At 34.4% G+C, this 17,932-nt stretch overlaps 1 protein-coding gene across 1 annotated transcript; it reads left to right on the top strand.

The window, feature by feature from the left end:
- The first annotated feature begins 11,049 nt into the window (after nt 1–11,049).
- On the top strand, nt 11,050–12,620 carry LOC141680890 (secreted RxLR effector protein 161-like). The gene is made up of 3 exons (XM_074486983.1): nt 11,050–11,256; nt 11,318–11,497; nt 12,495–12,620. The coding sequence occupies exons 1-3, from the start codon at nt 11,050–11,052 to the stop codon at nt 12,618–12,620; spliced, it is 513 nt and encodes a 170-aa protein (XP_074343084.1).
- Nucleotides 12,621–17,932: the final 5,312 nt, after the last annotated feature.

The following is a 17,932-nucleotide window of genomic DNA, read 5'->3' as shown; positions in this document are numbered from 1 at the left end:
AAAATTAATAAAAAACTGAGTTTGGAGTCCTATAGTGCCTTAGATTTATTTTAGATTGTATGTTAAACTTGAATGAATTTGGTAAAACTTATGAATGGATGTTAATTTGAACACATTAAAAGTATATGGCAAATTGCAAATATATTTCTTTAGGAGAGAATGTCTTCTATTTAAATGTCTTCTTTTGTTGTTGTTCGGTTGATATCCATTTGTCAAATGCTATATATTGTATTTTCAGTATACTTTTTTAGGTTTTCTTATAGCTTGTAGTTTTTACATCATCCAAAAACAAATTTTGCAGTCAAAGATTGCAGCTACCTCTAGCGAGGAAATGCATATCCATCAAAAGTTAGTTAGCAGATAAGTATAGATGACTGTGGATGATTAATTGCTTTATCACTATGTACAGCTGTCAAAAAATCATGCATAGCTAGTAGTATATAATGTATTCGCAGAGTACATTGAAGATATATAACATTTGTAATCACACTTGTAATATAGAAGAAATTAGAGCAAAAATGGTGCACCTGAGTTTTTCTTCCACTGCTAAAAAGTTAGCGATATGGATTGCACTAATTCTGCTACTAGCTTCTCCTGGTAATCAATTTTCATCGCGAGATTTATGTAATTCACACACTTCAGTATAGGCTTTGGTTTTTATCATGCTGCTTCATAATATGTGTACACTATTGTAATGATCTTTTTGTTTCAGTGTCTGCAATCGGAGTTAATAAGCAATTTGCAGGCTGTTCTATGAAATGCAAAGAGTTGGACATGAACTGCACCGACGAGTGCAAAGACTCAGGATATGCTGCAGGAGTTTGCCTACCACCATTCAGGGACTGTGTTGTTTCTTCTAGTAGTTTAAAATCAGGGACTGTTTGTCACGAATAGTTCAGATGGTGTAGAAGAACTTGCTAAATATTTGTAAAACATTGTAGTACAAGTTATACTGCTTTGTTCATACTATGTATTCACTTTATATATAAAATTTTGAGAGGGTGTTCTCTATCATTGTACCAATGTACACACACAATGGATATTTATATATATAATTTTCAGAGGGTGTTCTGGTACTCATTTTCTTGTCATTTTGTGCCAGTAAATTTTTTTTTAACCTCTTTGGAACACTATCGAGGCGGGGAGTGGCAAAGGATGAGACGTTAATGAAATTGCAGTTACTGAATTTAATAACAAATTTTTGAGGGGAATAGAGTTTTCTAATTTTTTACGGCCAACAAATGCCACTTAAGATATTTAATGTTTATAAATAATTTGTTTGTCGTCTCATTATGGAAAGAGGTGGAGTCAAGATGAAATGGTGGCTATTAAATTTAAAATAGTTTTGTACGGATTTTTATGGATGAGAAATAGTTTTCTAAATTCTAGATGTAATTTAAAGATATTTAGTATTTATTGAAATTCGATGACTCGATATATAATATAATATTCTAACTGTCAAGGCAAATGGGACATGTCTCTTATGCAAATGGGACAGTCCCTTACAAATGAGACATGAATTGGACAGTCTCAATTAACTGCAGAATATAAATAACAGTAAAAAATACAGAATGCTGAAAACTTAATAAGTAATAACACCAGAAGTTTTCACTTGGTCGGCCCCTACACCTAGTCTATGGCCTACATCCAAGTCCTCATGCCAACTAGCATTAGAATGTATTATATCAACTTTAATAAAAGAACTTATAGTCTTTCCTTGATTACAAATATAGCACCTGAAAGAAACCATTTCCCAAGCTACCTTGCTACTTAGCCCACTGCTATTCCTTAGCCTTCTAGCTACCTTGCTATAATTTGAAATCAAGCTTGCCACAACCCAGCATAAAGTTGATATGAATACACGCAATAGATAATAATGAATATTACAACTCAAACTAGGCTTCTTGTTTGACTGGATATTCAAGATATAAAACAAGAATGGTGTTTCAGATTATAAGATAGAACATGGAATCATTAGGTGTAATCTGAAAAACATGAGATGTGTCTTCTTCTTAAATAGAATATTCAAGAGAATGGAATAAGAAGAGTTTTTCGGAGAATAAAGATAGAACGTGAAATAAGCACTCTTATTGAATCTGAAAAACAAGATGTGTATTTATACACACAAATCTAACGGGTTTGATTTTCAAAACAAAGAAGAGATAAGATTGGATAATCTATTTATTTAAAAATATTTGAATAAGTCTTTGTAATACAACCCGTTAGTTGGTTGTAAAAGATAAACCTTAGAAAGGATAAGATTAGAATAGTTCAAATAGGTTTATCAAGAAAGAGTTTATTTTGGGGATAAACTTGTTTACCCAGTCAAATAGAATTACACCAAACCCTATCACTTACAACAACTAAGTCCCATAATCTGCATTCTCTACATACATCTTGAATTAGGTCATCATCGTAAATCTGCAAATCAATATTCTCCCCCTTTTATGATGATGACAAAGAGAACAATTGCTCCCCCTATCAAAAAAACTTTAAGCTCTGTTCAAGATGTTAGTAACAACAAAATAACATATGCGGATTATATCTTTATGCAACAGATATAACAATAAGTATAAAATCAAATGAAATCAGTACATAATCAAAATCAAAAAACAACTCTTTCTCCCCCTCAACATCATAAAAGGGACAAAAGAATTAATCACACAAGGAGCACATACCAAGTTCTCGACGCATCAAACAAAATCTATCTTCAACTAAAGGCTTAGTGAAGATATCTGCACGCTGTTTCTCAGTAGATATATAGATAAGCTCAATATTACCTTTGGAAACGTTATCTCGTACAAAATGGTGACGAACATCAATATGCTTGGTACGAGAATGCATGACAGGATTTTTAGAGATATTAATTGCAGAGGTATTATCACAATAAATAGGAATATTTGAATAAGAAATACCAAAATCCTGCAATGTTTGTTGCATCCACAAAATTTGAGCACACCAACTTCCAGCTGCAATGTACTATCCTTCGGCTGTAGAAAGAGCTACTAAAGTTGGTTTTTTGCTATGCCATGCAACTAAACAATCTCCTAAAAATTCACAAGCACCACTTGTGCTTTTTCCATCAACCTGTGACCCTGCATAGTCAGCATCTGAAAAACCGATTAAGTCAAAAGAAGAGGAGCTTGGATAAAATAATCCCAAGTCACTCGAACCTTTTAAATATTTAAAAATATGTTTAACGACATTCAAATGAGATTCTTTAGGTTGAGACTGAAAACGAGCACACAAGCATACACTATACATAATGTCCGGTCGTGAAGCAGTTAAATATAACAATGAACCAATCATACCTCGAAATTTAGTGACATCTACAGGTGTACCTTGTTCATCCTTAGTAAGCTTAACTGAAGATAATATTTAAGATGTCTGTGAATTCGGTATACCTGAACTATCTTAATGCCTTTTTAATGAAGGTAATATTTAAAAATATTAGTCTTTTTTTGAAAATGAATAATATACCACACAATAATATTATCAATGCGCCAACTTTATACTCAATACGCAAACATGTTGTTATAACTTATTTTTGTTATCTGTAGTTGAGTAATTATAATTGAACAAGTAAGCTCACAAGCGGATCAGATAGAGATGAGGGATGGCGGTTTGTCCGTATGTATAGTGGTCAATACCTCATATTTCATTAGTTATCTGTAATTGAGTAATTATAATTCAACAAGTAAGTTCACAAGAGTATTTCTTTCATTGCCAAGGAACTTTGGTGACATAGATTACACTTATTTTGCTAATCGTCTTGCTTGGTATAGTTCATTAACAGTTTATATGCATACGCTTGTGTGCCTTTTTTCCCTATGTTGCATGTGCACAGAAGCGCACACTGCAAGATCATAGTGTTTAATGTTTATATAGTAACAAACTTGATGTCCAAGGTTATATCCAAAATATCATGGTGCATTTTTTTATAGCCTTTGATGTACATCATTTAATGTATCTGCATCTGCGATTAGAGAGAAAGGCACAATTGGAGAATGTTTTGGAAAATGCGCAGACTTGGGGATTGATTGTGATGAGTTATGGAGAGACTCAGGGTTTCGTGGAGGAGGTTGCATTCATATACAGAAAGATTATTGCTGTGTTTATTCTTAATTAAACTATCATCCAAGAATATGTATCGAAGTCATTTCTTTGTACAAGTGTTAATGTGCTTTTCAATGGCTAATTGAATAAAATTAATGTGTGAGTGTTCTGATTTTTCGTCCGTTGTCACTCTACAGTACTCGTTATCACAATTCATAAATGAAGCATTAAGTTTTACTACTTAAAACCAATTTTCTTTTTAATAATTTGTCATTCCTCTTCCTAATGGACAAAATATTCAAGGGGATATGTTACATATGTATAGCTGTGAACAAATCTACAATTAATACATATAATATAAGTGTGTGCGAATAACAAAAACCAACTAAAAGGATATGAATGAGAAGTTCTCGAGTTCAGTCGAATAACTGTCTACTTAAAACTATTACGGCCCTTATCGTATGTGCGAGTTGTTAGCCTCCGAGAAGACGACGATGTTACGCGAACAGCACCTTCGGTGAACTAGAACAGAGCAACTGTGTGTGTATATCGAATGAATCAATAAACCTAAGTCTGATACGATATTATATAAGCTCGAGGAAACGTGTGCGCTACTCCACACGTAATTAATTAAAATGCATTAATTAATATGTCGGATAATAAATCAAATCCGTAATTGAATCTGATTATTATTACGTTAAATCAATTATAATAATCTGTAGTCAAAAGGAATTAAAATTTTAAAAGCTCAAAACCAGTGGAAATTAAATTAGCAAAATTAGTCTGTGATTATTCGGGTCAATTTTCTGCTACATTCGTGTTCGCACATCGCACAGCGGGCAAGCTCGAACGCTTCGCAAGTCTCGGATTGTTCCTCGAAAGCCCAAGATTTGCACCCCTTGCGCGCGCACGTAGGTGTTGGAGCAATACATAAGTAACATATTTGAACACTACATAAGTGTTTTGCTACATAAAGTTATGGATGCTCCTTTTGCAAAACCAATGTGGGGCTTTCTTTTCTTCCACAAATTTATCATTACTAAGAGACTAACTTTGAATGATAATATTTCATCCATCTCTAAGTCATTTTGAGTGATTCAAAGTGTCTCAAAAAGCTCTCTCTGAGGAGAACACATTCCAAGTGTCACTCGTTATGCGCATGTAACATTTGTCCACTCAACTTATGACTCAAATTGACTTGATAATGTGAGACTACTACCCACATTTTAGCATCATTGTGTAGTTCAGTCCGTATAACACTTTAAATTTAGACTTTCAGCTTATGATGTTAAAAGAGCTTACGTGGGTTCTTACAATTATGTGGGTTCTTACAATTGCTTCGAGTTAAATATGAAAGTGATCACTCAAGTGAACGGATATATGGTTGTGAACAGTAAACTTAATGGTATCATTTGAGTTGTCATGATAAATATCAAAAACATACTCTAATATATGCTCAAGAAGTAAAGTAATCTTTATCGAATTTTATACATTTTTCTTGAATGCTACTACAACCAAATTGAAGCTCGTGATTTCTAGCATTTTAGATAATAAATTTGAAATTTTATAATTTCATTAACTAATAATTTTAAACTTTGTAATTATTTAATTTATATTAAATAAATTTCTTATAATCTAGATATAATATATAAAATACTAAAATTTATAATTTTTCATTTGGTTGCGCTAGCATTCAAGAAAAATGTGTAAAACTCAACAAACAGTTAATTTTACTTGCCGAGCACATATTATTAACGTTATGTGTCAATATATAATTAAGGAGTTAGACACATGTCGCTATATTAAAAAGCCGCGTGTTTTAGCAATGCCACGAACATTAATTCTATGTCGCCACGTTTCTTGTTCTTTTGTTTTTTCTTTTTCCCCAATTTGTTGTTAATTTCTATAAATCTTTTTCTTCTAGCTCATTTCCAAATATCTTAAGTTTGTACCATTATTATTTCTCCGATCTATTTCTCTATCCAAAACTCTCCTTCACATTTTTTTTACAAAATTAGATTTTGATTCACATATAACTTTAACTCTTCAACCACTTATCAATTTTATCGTCCCCGGAAATATCATATCGTGCTATGTTGTTTACTATTTCTTTCTAAATTCTTATTTTTTTTTCGTCTTCGCCTTAATATTCTAATCGTATCAAGATGTGGATATTTTTTCAAGTCAAATCGGTAAGTTATTGCATACAGTGGTTTTTAGAATATAAATTCTACAATTTTATTTAAATAGATGGATTCTTACTATTTTCAAGCCAACGAGACAGAATCGAAATCAATTTTTATGCTTGTCTTTTTCAAACTTAAAATTTTCCCTTAAAATTATATTTACAGAGTGAAGGGAAATCTAATCCTGATCAAAATCATGTATATATATATATTAAAAAATTATGTTTGTTATTTATTTTAACTTCGAGTTTCAGTTTGGTTTAAAGTTTGAACAAAATTTTACTATTTTTTTTTGCAAATTTCACAAAAGATAGGATCGAACTGAAATTTCATGGTTCATAACAGTTTTTAATTTACACTTCGTAGTAATAGATATATCAAGTACAATCGATCGAGAAACATTAGTCGACAATTCTATTGTGGCACAAAATTTTAAATGTATTTCTATAGAATTTCCTTCCTGAAATGTTGGTATCGAGTATTTTTAAGCTCTTCAACTTGATTAGAGATTTATATTTTTTGAAAATATTGATTTTCATTTTCTAATATACCTCTATTTATGAATTTGTTGCAGCAAACAATGAAGAAATTACTCCAAAAAAGATCGAGTTGCACCTTCAATGACTTGCTTTTGTAGGTAATTTATTTTATATTTATAAAATTTAGATAATACTTGTGGACAATTTTTTAAAAGTCGATCATACTCAATCACGTCAATGTATCATGACTCATGAGTAAGTAGCTTTTAATTTGAAAAGAGTACTATGAAATTTTATCAAATATGTTGTAAATAATTTAGCATGTTTTCATAGTATTTAATATATTTTAATGATACTTAACTGAGTTATGTCTTTTTATCTTTAGTAAAATTAGGTTTCGGTTCAATAGTTTTCGTCTTAAATTATTTTAGATCTTTTCTTATTTGATGAGGATTTTGGTAAAATTAATAAAAAAAACTGAGTTTGGGAATCCTATAGTGCCTTAGATTTTATTTTCATCTGTGTTGGACTTGGATTGTATGTTAAACTTGAATGAATTTTGGTAAAACTTATTGAATGGATGTTAAATTTGAACACATTAAAAGTATATGGCAAATTGCAAATATATTTCTTTAGGAGAAAATGTCTTCTATTTAAAATGTCTTCTTTTGTTTTTGTTCGGTTGATATCCATTTGTCAAATGCTATATATCGTATTTTCTGTTGGAGTTATAATCTTAAACTTATTTGTTTTTATTATGAGTGATTTGGTAGAATAAGCAGTAGCAAGAATACAGGGATCATGGAGTCTGTTTAAGGAAAGTCATGGCATGTAGTCCCTGATTTTCTGGTAGCCAGTTGTTTAGCTTTCTATATGTAATAGTGCTGCAGAATAAAAAATTATTGCATGGTCTTTTGACAAGCACAAACTTTGTTTCTATGTTCTTACTTCTAAACAGCTTATACATGTATCTATAATTGTTTGATCGTTTACAACACTTGGTATCAGAGCATTAAGGTTCAAAGTGATAGTTCGTGTTTATGTCAAAAGCAACGATGGACGCAAACAAGATGAAGGGAGGATCTATGGGTTTGAGTTATCCGATGTTAACCAAAAGCAACTATACTGCTTGGGCGTTAAAGATGAGGGTGTTTATGCAAGCACACGGAGTCTGGGAGGCAATAGAACCAACTGATCCAAAGGCTACGATAGACGAGAGGACTGATAAGATTGCCCTGGCCATGATTTACCAGGGAATACCAGAAGAGAGTTTGCTTTCGATTGCAGACAAAAAGAAGGCTAAAGACGCCTGGGAAGCTATCAAAACTCTGTGCCAAGGAGCCGACAGAGTCAAAAAAGCAAGGATCCAGACTTTGAAAACGGAGTTTGAATCATTGCAGATGAAGGACAATGATCAGCTTGATGATTTCTGCATGAGACTCAATGGACTGGTAACAAACATCAGGGCACTCGGAGAAGAAATAAATGAATCATATATGGTGAAAAAGTTACTAAGAGCTGTACCAACGAAATTCCTGCAAATAGCCTCAACGCTGGAGCAATTTGGGAATATGGAGACAATGACGGTTGAAGAGATTGTGGGATCTCTTAAGGCACATGAAGAAAGATTGAAAGGCCATACTGAAGGTGCTAGCAGTCAGTTACTGCTCACAGATGATGAATGGGCTAAGAAAGAGAAGGATGAGTGTAAACTACTATTGACCAGAGAAGAGTGGCTAAAGCGAACTGGAAAAACTGGAGCAGAGTCCACTGGTTACATGAAAGGGCGAGGTGCAAGGGATAAAAGCAAAATAAAATGTTACAATTATAACAATTATGGACACTACGCAGCGGAGTGCAGAAAACCCCGTCGTACTAGAGAAGTGACACAGGAGGTCCAATTGTCCAGGATGGATGATGATGAACCAGCGCTATTATTAGCAAAGCATGCCGATTTAATGTTGCTGAATGAACAGGGGATGCGACCAAAACTCATAATAAATGACAAAGAAAAATGAGTGGAGTCTAATGTATGGTATTTGGACAACGGCGCTAGCAATCATATCGGGTGCAAAGTCAAAATTCAAGACTTTAGACGAGGGAGTAAATGGTCAAGTCAAGTTCGGGGATGGATCAACAGTCAACATAGAAGGAAAAGGGTCAATAATCTTTAAATGTAAAAATGGTGAGGAACGGACACTCCATGATGTTTATTATATACCCAGTTTGTGCAGCAATATAATCAGCCTAGGTCAACTGTCAGAGGAAGAAAATAAAGTCGTGCTAAATGGAGACTATCTGTGGGTTTATGAGAAGAAAGGAGATTTATTGATGAAGGTAAAAAGATCTTCCAACAGGTTGTATAAGTTAATCATTGAGAATATTGAGCCAGAGTGCTTATTTTATAGATCTGAAGAAGTAGCGTACCTGTGGCACACACGCTTGGGGCACATCAATTTCAAATCCATTGCTTTGATGTATAAGGATAGAATGGTGTATGGGCTGCCAAACATTATTCAACCAAAAGATGTTTGTACGGGATGTTTGGTGTCGAAACAAACAAGAAAGTCATTTCCATCGAAATCAAGCTACAGGGCCAGCAAAGTCCTAGAGTCAGTCCATGGTGATTTGTGCGGTCCTATTGAACCTGCAACTGCTGGAGGTAACAAATATTTCTTCCTTCTTGTTGATGATTTCAGTCGTCATGTGGATATACTTACTCAAAAGTAAAGATGAGGCTTTTAGTGCTTTTAAAAAATTTCGAGCGAAAGTTGAGGATGGAAATGGAAAAAAAGTGAAGGTTTTTAGATCAGATCGAGGAGGAGAGTTTTCCTCAAGGGAATTCACTTCGTATTGTGAAGAGATTGGGATTGAGCGGCACTATACGGCTCTATACACGCCCCAACAAAATGGTGTTGTGGAGCGCAGAAATCGAACAGTGGTTGAAATGGCACGTAGCTACTTGAAAGAAACAAAGTTACCATCAGAATTATGGGGGGAGGCAGTTCGGCACTCAGTTTACATACTTAACAGGTTACCCACTCGAGCTCTGTCTGGACAAACACCTTATGAGGCTTGGACAGGTTCAAAGCCAAATATTAGTCATGTCCGTGTTTTTGGATGTTTGGCGCATATGAAAGTCCCACATGTGCACATAAAAAAATTGGATGATCGAAGTATGCAAGTAATTAATCTTGGAAAGGAACCAGATACTAAGGCTTATCGCTTGTTTGATCCTATAAACAAACGAGTATATGTAAGTAGGGATGTTCGATGAGTTAAAACACTGGCCTTGGAATCGACAAAAAGAGGAAGAAAGTTATGCTGGGTCTTTCTTAGTTCCTGAAATGCATACAGATATCGAGCAGTCTCAGCAAGAAGGTGCAGAAAATGATGACATCTCGGAAGCTCGTGAAATAACACCTCCTCACTCACCATCGAGCTACCAAAATTCTGATAACTATGATGATAGCAGCGAGCCAAAGCGGTACAGAACGCTTAATGATATTTACAATAATTCAGAGGTAGTAGAAGTGGAGGACGAGTTACTTTTAGTGGGCAACTATGGGCAAGCAGTTAAAAAAAAGGGAATGGAAACAAGCAATGGACAAGGAGATTGAATCCATCAAAAAAATGGAACTTGGGTACTAACGGAACTTCCATACGGGCACAAGACCATAGGCCTAAAGTGGATATTCAAACTGAAGAAAGATGCAGACGGAAAAATAGTGAAACATAAAGCGCAACTCGTAGCAAAAGGCTACGCTCAAGAATATGGTGTGGATTTCGATGAAATTTTTGCCCCTGTGACTCGATTGGAGACTGTTCGTTGTTACTAGCTTTATCTGCAAAAAATCAGTGGCAAGTGCATCATCTTGATGTGAAAACTGCGTTTCTGAATGGTGAAATTAACGAAGAGGTTTATGTGGCTCAACCAGAAGGATATGAAAATGAGGGAAAAGAACATCTTGTATATAAGCTTCTGAAGGCCTTGTACGGATTGCGCCAGGCCCCTCGAGCCTGGTATGGGAAACTCAACAGCTGTTTGTTGGGACTTGGGTTCAAGCGTTGCCCGTATGAACATGTTGTATATACTAAGCAAGTAAGAGGTGAAAAGTTGATAATCGCAGTTTATGTAGATATCTGTTGGTCACAGGTTCTAATGTGGGCATCATTGAGGAGTTCAAGAAGCAAATGAACTCAAAATTTGAAATGAGTAATTTGGGAAAGCTAACGTACTATCTGGGAATTGAAGTTCAGCAAAAGGAGGGTTATATTAAGATAAAGCAGTCGAGAGTAACGCAAAGAAAATTCTGGAGAATGCAGGAATGATAGGATGCAATCCCACCAAGTACCCGATGGACCCAAAAGAACAGTTAACCAAAGATGAGGGAGGTAAAACAGTAGACACGACTCAGTATAAAATTATGGTGGGTGGACTTCGTTACCTTGTTCATACAAGGCCTGACATTTCGTATGTTGTTGGCATCATAAGTCGTTACATGGAACGACCAACTGTTCTTCATCAAAATGCTGTAAAGAGGATACTTCGATATAAAAGGCACGCTTGACTACGGACTGATCTATTCGAAACAGGGAGGTAATAACATTCTAACTTTGGCAGGTAATATTGATGACAGGAGGAGTATGAGTATTGGGGGTATGGTGTTTTATTTAAATGAAAACATGATCACATGGATGTCTCAAAAGCAGAAATGTGTAGCTTTGTCCTCCTGTGAGGCCGAATTCATGGCTGCCACAGCGGCCCTTGTCAAGGTATGTGGCTTCGAAATGTTTTAAGTCAGGTCATGAATGAATGCATAGGGCCAATTGTTCTATACATAGACAACAAGTCAGCTATAGATCTTGCCAAAAATCCTGTTTTCTATGGGCGCAGCAAGCATATTAGTATTCGTTATCATTTCATTCGGGAGTGTGTGGAGCGTGGGGAAATAGTCATAAAGCACATAGCTAGTGAACATCAACGAGCTGACATTTTGACAAAGGCACTGTCCACCATCAAGTTTGAGAGAATGAGGGAACTTCTGGGAGTAAAGGAACTTGTCTGAGAGTTTAAGATTAAGGGGGAGAGTGTTGGAGTTATAATCTTAAACTTATTTGTTTTTATTATGCAATTTTAGTCGTTAGTAAAATTAGGTTTCGGTTCAATAGTTTTTGTCTTAAATTATTTTAGATCTTTTCTTATTTGATGATGATTTTGGTAAAATTAATAAAAAAAAACTGAGTTTGGGAGTCCTATAGTGCCTTAGATTTTATTTTCATCTGTGTTGGACTTGGATTGTATGTTAAACTTGAATGAATTTTGGTAAAACTTATTGAATGGATGTTAAATTTGAACACATTAAAAGTATATGGCAAATTGCAAATATATTTCTTTAGGAGAAAATATCTTCTATTTAAAATGTCTTCTTTTGTTTTTGTTCGGTTGATATCCATTTGTCAAATGCTATATATCGTATTTTCTGTTGGAGTTATAATCTTAAACTTATTTGTTTTTATTATGAGTGATTTGGTAGAATAAGCAGTAGCAAGAATACAGGGATCATGGAGTCTGTTTAAGGAAAGTCATGGCATGTAGTCCTTGATTTTGTGGTAGCCAGTTGTTTAGCTTTCTATATGTAAAAATTAGTGCTGCTGCATAAAAAAATTATTGCATGGTCTTTTGACAAGCACAAACTTTGTTTCTATGTTCTTACTTCTAAACAGCTTATACATGTATCTATAACTGTTTGATCGTTTATAACATTTTCAGTATACTTTTTTAGGTTTTCTTATAGCTTGTAGTTTTTACATCATCCAAAAACAAATGTTGCAGTCAAAGATTGCAGCTACCTCTAGCGAGGAAATGCATATCCATCAAAAGTTAGTTGGCAGATAAGTATAGATGACTGTGGATGATTAATTGCTTTATCACTATGTACAGCTGTCAAAAATCATGCATAGCTAGTAGTATATAATGTATTCGCAGAGTACATTGAAGATATATAACATTTGTAATCAAACTTGTAATATAGAAGAAATTAGAGCAAAAATGGTGCACCTGAGTTTTTCTTCCACTGCTAAAAAGTTAGCGATATGGATTGCACTAATTTTGCTCCTAGCTTCTCCTGGTAATCAATTTTCATCGCGAGATTTATGTAATTCACACACTTCAGTATAGGCTTTGGTTTTTATCATGCTGCTTCATAATATGTGTACACTATTGTAATGATCTTTTTGGTTTCAGTGTCTGCAATCGGAGTTAATAAGCAATCTGCGGGCTGTTCTATCAAATGCAAAGGGTTGGACATGAACTGCAACGACGAGTGCAAAGACTCAGGATATGCTGCAGGAGTTTGCCTACCACCATTCAGGGACTGTTGTTGTTTGTTGAAGAATAGTTATCAGATGGTGTAGAAGAAACTTGCTAAATATTTGTAAAACAGTGTAGTTACAAGTTTACTGCTTTGTTCATACTATTGTATTCACTTTATATAAAATTTTCAGAGGGTGTTCTCTATCATTGTACCAATGTACACACACAATGGATATTTATATATAAAATTTTCAGAGGGTGTTCTGATACTCATTTTCTTGTCATTTTGTGCAGTAATTTTTTTTTAACCTCTTTGGAACACTATCGAGGCGGGGAGTGGCAAAGGATGAGACGTTAAATGAAATTGCAGCTACTGAATTTAATAATGGATTTTTGAGGGGAACAGAGTTTTCTATTTTTTTACCGACAACAAATGCCACTTAAAGATATTTAATGTTTATAAATAATTTGTTTGTCGTCTCATGATGAAAAGAGGTGGAGTCAAGATGAAATGGTGGCTATTAAATTTAAAATAGTTTTGTACTGATTTTTAAGGAGAGAAACATAGTTTTCTAAATTCTCACCAACTGTAGATGTAATTTAAAGATATTTAGTATTTATGAACAAATTGTTTGTCGTCTCGTGATCTGTGATTATCAGTGCTGCACTTGAAGTACTTGAAATTTTTGTAACCTCAGAGTACATGCATAATGATCAGCGTAATATGTCTATGACTGATAACTGTGTACATGATTTGTTCAAGAATAGTTGTCAGAGAATTAACATAAGTATGCAAAATAAAAAGAAGTTCAATCATAATAGCAAATTGTAGTTCAGCTCTGCATCAAGTATTGTTAAGTGATTATAGATGAATAGCTTCGATATTTACTATTTCTAATTTCATGCTTTCGAACACAAATAATCAGATATATACAATTTATTTAGTTAACTATAACACTAGTGATAGCCTATATATCACAGGCCCGTCGGTAAGAGCCCAAGACCCAATAAGAAGGGCTCAGGGACCATTCAGCAATAACTCTGGCAGACCCCAGGACACGTGGCAGTATCACCACCGTCCAGGTAGCCCGGACCCAGAACGTTCCTACGGTCCGGATTCAGTAGAACACCAGCTCATCATGAACGTCCACACGTTCTACAGTCCAAAAATCACACCTACAGTCCAGATCAAAAGGTACAGACCCCTAAACCCTAATGGAAAGCCTATAAAAGGCTGAACAAAAGGGGTATAAAAGGGGTATAAGGGGTTACATCTCTCATATACACACACACAATATACTCGTATAATTCCCGTTTTACCCCTTTCAAAACCCTTTCTAATTTTCACGCCGGAGGTGCCGCGGTGACGCCACCCCCTCCGGTTCTATTTTGTAGGTTCCCACCCTATAGCTACACCGCACGCCGCCGTCATTTCTGTCCAACCGGAGTTCGGGTCCGGGTTCAACAAGGAAGGGATCCCCGGGTGATTCGGGATTATCAACTAGTTTATATCTCAGCTGTGTATAATTTTATTTCTTTCGGTCGAGCTAAAACATGTGAAACTATTAACTATTCATGTTTGTGACCGGATAGAAACCTCATATTAGCTTCTTTTGTATTAAACATAAATGAGTGAGAAACATCCTGATAGTAATTAAACTCATGAAACCCCAAAATATACTATTTACTTATCATTGCTCACAGAAAGATAAAGTTTTTACGAAGATAATATTTAAGATGTCGGTGAATTCGGTATACCTGAACTATCTTAATGCCTTTTTAATGAAGGAAATATTTAAAAATATTAGTCTTTTTTTGAAAATAATAATATACCACACAATAATATTATCAATGCGCCACCTTTATACTCAATACGCAAACATGTTGTTATAACTTATTTCGATTATCTGTAGTTGAGTAATTATAATTGAACAAGTAAGCTCACAAGCGGATCAGATAGAGATGAGGGATGGTGGTTTGTCCGTATGTATAGTGGTCAATACCTCATATTTCATTAGTTATCTGTAATTGAGTAATTATAATTCAACAAGTAAGTTCACAAGAGTATTTCTTTCATGGCCAAGGAACTTTTGTGACATGGATTACACTTATTTTGCTAATCGTCTTGCTTGGTATAGTTCATCACTGAGTTTACATGCATACGCTTGTGTGCCTTTTTTCCGTATGTTGCATGTGCACAGAAGCGCAGACTTGGGGATTAGAGAGAAAGGAACAATTGGAGAATGTTTTGGAAAATGCGCAGACTTGGGGATTGATTGTGATGAGTTATGGAGAGACTCGGGGTTTCGTGGAGGAGGTTGCATTCCTATACAGAAAGATTGTTGCTGTGTTTATTCTTAATTAAACTATCATCCAAGAATATGTATGAAAGTCATTTCTCTGTACAAGTGTTAATGTGCTTTCAATGGCTAATTGAATAAAATTAATGTGTGGATGTTCTGATTTTTCGTCCGTAGTCACTCTGCAGTACTCGTTATGACAATTCACAAATGAAGCATTAAGTTTTACTACTAAAAACCAATTTTCTTTTTAATAATTTGTCATTCCTCTTCCTAATGGAAAATATTCAAAGGGGATATGTATAGCTGTGAAACAATATACTATTAATACATGTAATATAGTGTGTGCGATAACAGAACAAACCAAAAGGAAGGATATGAATGAGAAAGTTCTCCGAAAGTTCAGTCGGATACCTTATTGTATGTGCGACGTTCCTCCCTGATAAAACGAGAAGACGATGATGTTACCAGCCTTGTGAACTAGAACAGAGCAACTGTGTGTGTATATCGAATGAACCTAAGTCTGATACGTATTATATAAGCTCGAGGAAACGTGTGCGCTACTCCACGCGTAATTAATTAAAATGCATTAATTAATCAGTCGGTTAATAAATCAAATCCGTAATTGAATCTGATTATTATTACGTCAAATCAATTATAATAATCCGTAGTCAAAAGGAAATTAAAATTTTAAAAGCCCAAAACTAGTGGAAATTAAATTAGCAAAATTGTGCCCGCAAGGGTTGGGTCAGTTGGTTAAAAAGAGGATAACTATCCTCTTGATCACAGGTTCGAATCCCACGGAGGAGAATTTTATGATTATACCTCATGAGTCAGAGCATGTCGCTTAAATACGGTTTACCTTGGTTTACGTGGTTTGCAGGCTATTGCGTGAGCCCGTAGGGTTTACCCAGTGCGCACCCGAAGGGTAGCGGCTGCGGGTTACCTACGATAAAAAAATAGTAAAATTAGTTTGTGATTATTTGGGTCAATTTTCTGCTACATTCGTGTCCGCACATCGCACACGCGGGAAAGCTCGAACACTTCGCAAGCCTCGGATTGTTCCTCGAAAGCCCAAGATTTGCACCCCTTGCGCGCGCACACAGGTGTTAGGGCAATACATAATTAACACATTTGAACACTACTTAAGTGTTTTGCTATATAAAGTTATGGATGCTCCTTTTGCAAAACCAATGTGGGGCTTTCTTTTCTTCCACAAATTTATCATTATTAAGAGACTAACTTTGAATGATCATATTTCATCCATCTCTAAGTTATTTTGAGTGATTCAAAGTGTCTCAGAAAGCTCTCTCTGAGGAGAACGCATTCCAAGTGTCAATGCAACATTTATCCACTCAACTTATGACTCAAATTGACTTGATAATGTGGGACTACTACCCACATTTCCAACAATAGCATCATTGTGTAGTTCAGTCCGTATAACACTTTAAATTTAGACTTTCAGCTTAAGATGTTAACAGAGCTTATGTGGGTTCTTACAATTATGTGGGTCTTACAATTGCTTCGAGTTAAATATGAAAGTGGTCACTCAAGTGAACGGATATATGGTTGTGAACAGTAATCTTAATGGTATCATTTGAGTAGTCATAATAAATATCAAAAACATACTCTAATATTTGCTCGAGAAGTAAAGTAATCTTTTAACGAGTTTTATACTTTTTTCTTGAATGCTACTACAAAATTGAAGTTCGTGATTTCTAGTATTTTAAAAATTTGGAATTTATAATTTAATAACTAATAATTTTAAACTTTGTAATTATTATTTTATATTTAATGAATTTCTTATAATCTAGATATATATAAATACAAAATTTATAATTTTTCATTTGGTTGCGCTAGCATTCAAGAAAATGTGTACAACTCAACAAACAGTTAATTTTACTTGCCGAGCACATATTATTAACTTTTACGTGTCAATATATATAATTAAGGAGTTGGACACCTGTCGCTATATTAAAAAGCCGCGTGTTTTAGCAATGCCACGAACATTAATTCTCTGCCGCCACGTTTCTTGTTTTTTTTTCTTTTTCCCCAATTTGCTGTTAATTTCTATAAATCTTTTTCTTCTAGCTCATTTCCAAATATCTTAAGTTTGTACCATTATTATTTCCCCGATCTATTTCTCTATCCAAAACTCTCCTCTCACATTTTTTAACAAAGTTAGATTTTGATGATTCACATATAACTTCAACTCTTCAACCACTTATCAATTTTATCGTCCCCAGAAATATCATATCGTGCTATGTTGTTTGCTATTTCTTCCTAAATTCTTGTATTTTCTTTCGTCTTCGCCTTATTATTCTAATCGTTTCAAGATGTGGATATTTTTTCAAGTCAAATCGGTAAGTTATTGCATACAATGATTTTTAGAATATAAATTCTACAATTTTATTTAAATAGATGGATTCTTACTATTTTTCAAGCCAACGAGATAGAATCGAAACCAATTTTTATGCTTATTTTTTTCAAAACTTAAAATTTTCCCTTAAAATTATATTTACAGAGTGAAGGGAAATCTAATCCCGATCCAAATCATGTATGTATATATTAAAAATTATGTTTGTTATTTATTTT

Source organism: Apium graveolens, chromosome 8 (assembly GCF_009905375.1).
Source record: "Apium graveolens cultivar Ventura chromosome 8, ASM990537v1, whole genome shotgun sequence".
Taxonomy (NCBI): domain Eukaryota; kingdom Viridiplantae; phylum Streptophyta; class Magnoliopsida; order Apiales; family Apiaceae; genus Apium; species Apium graveolens.
The sequence above is the reverse complement of the archived record's forward strand: the minus strand, read 5'-3'. Positions and strand labels throughout refer to the sequence as shown.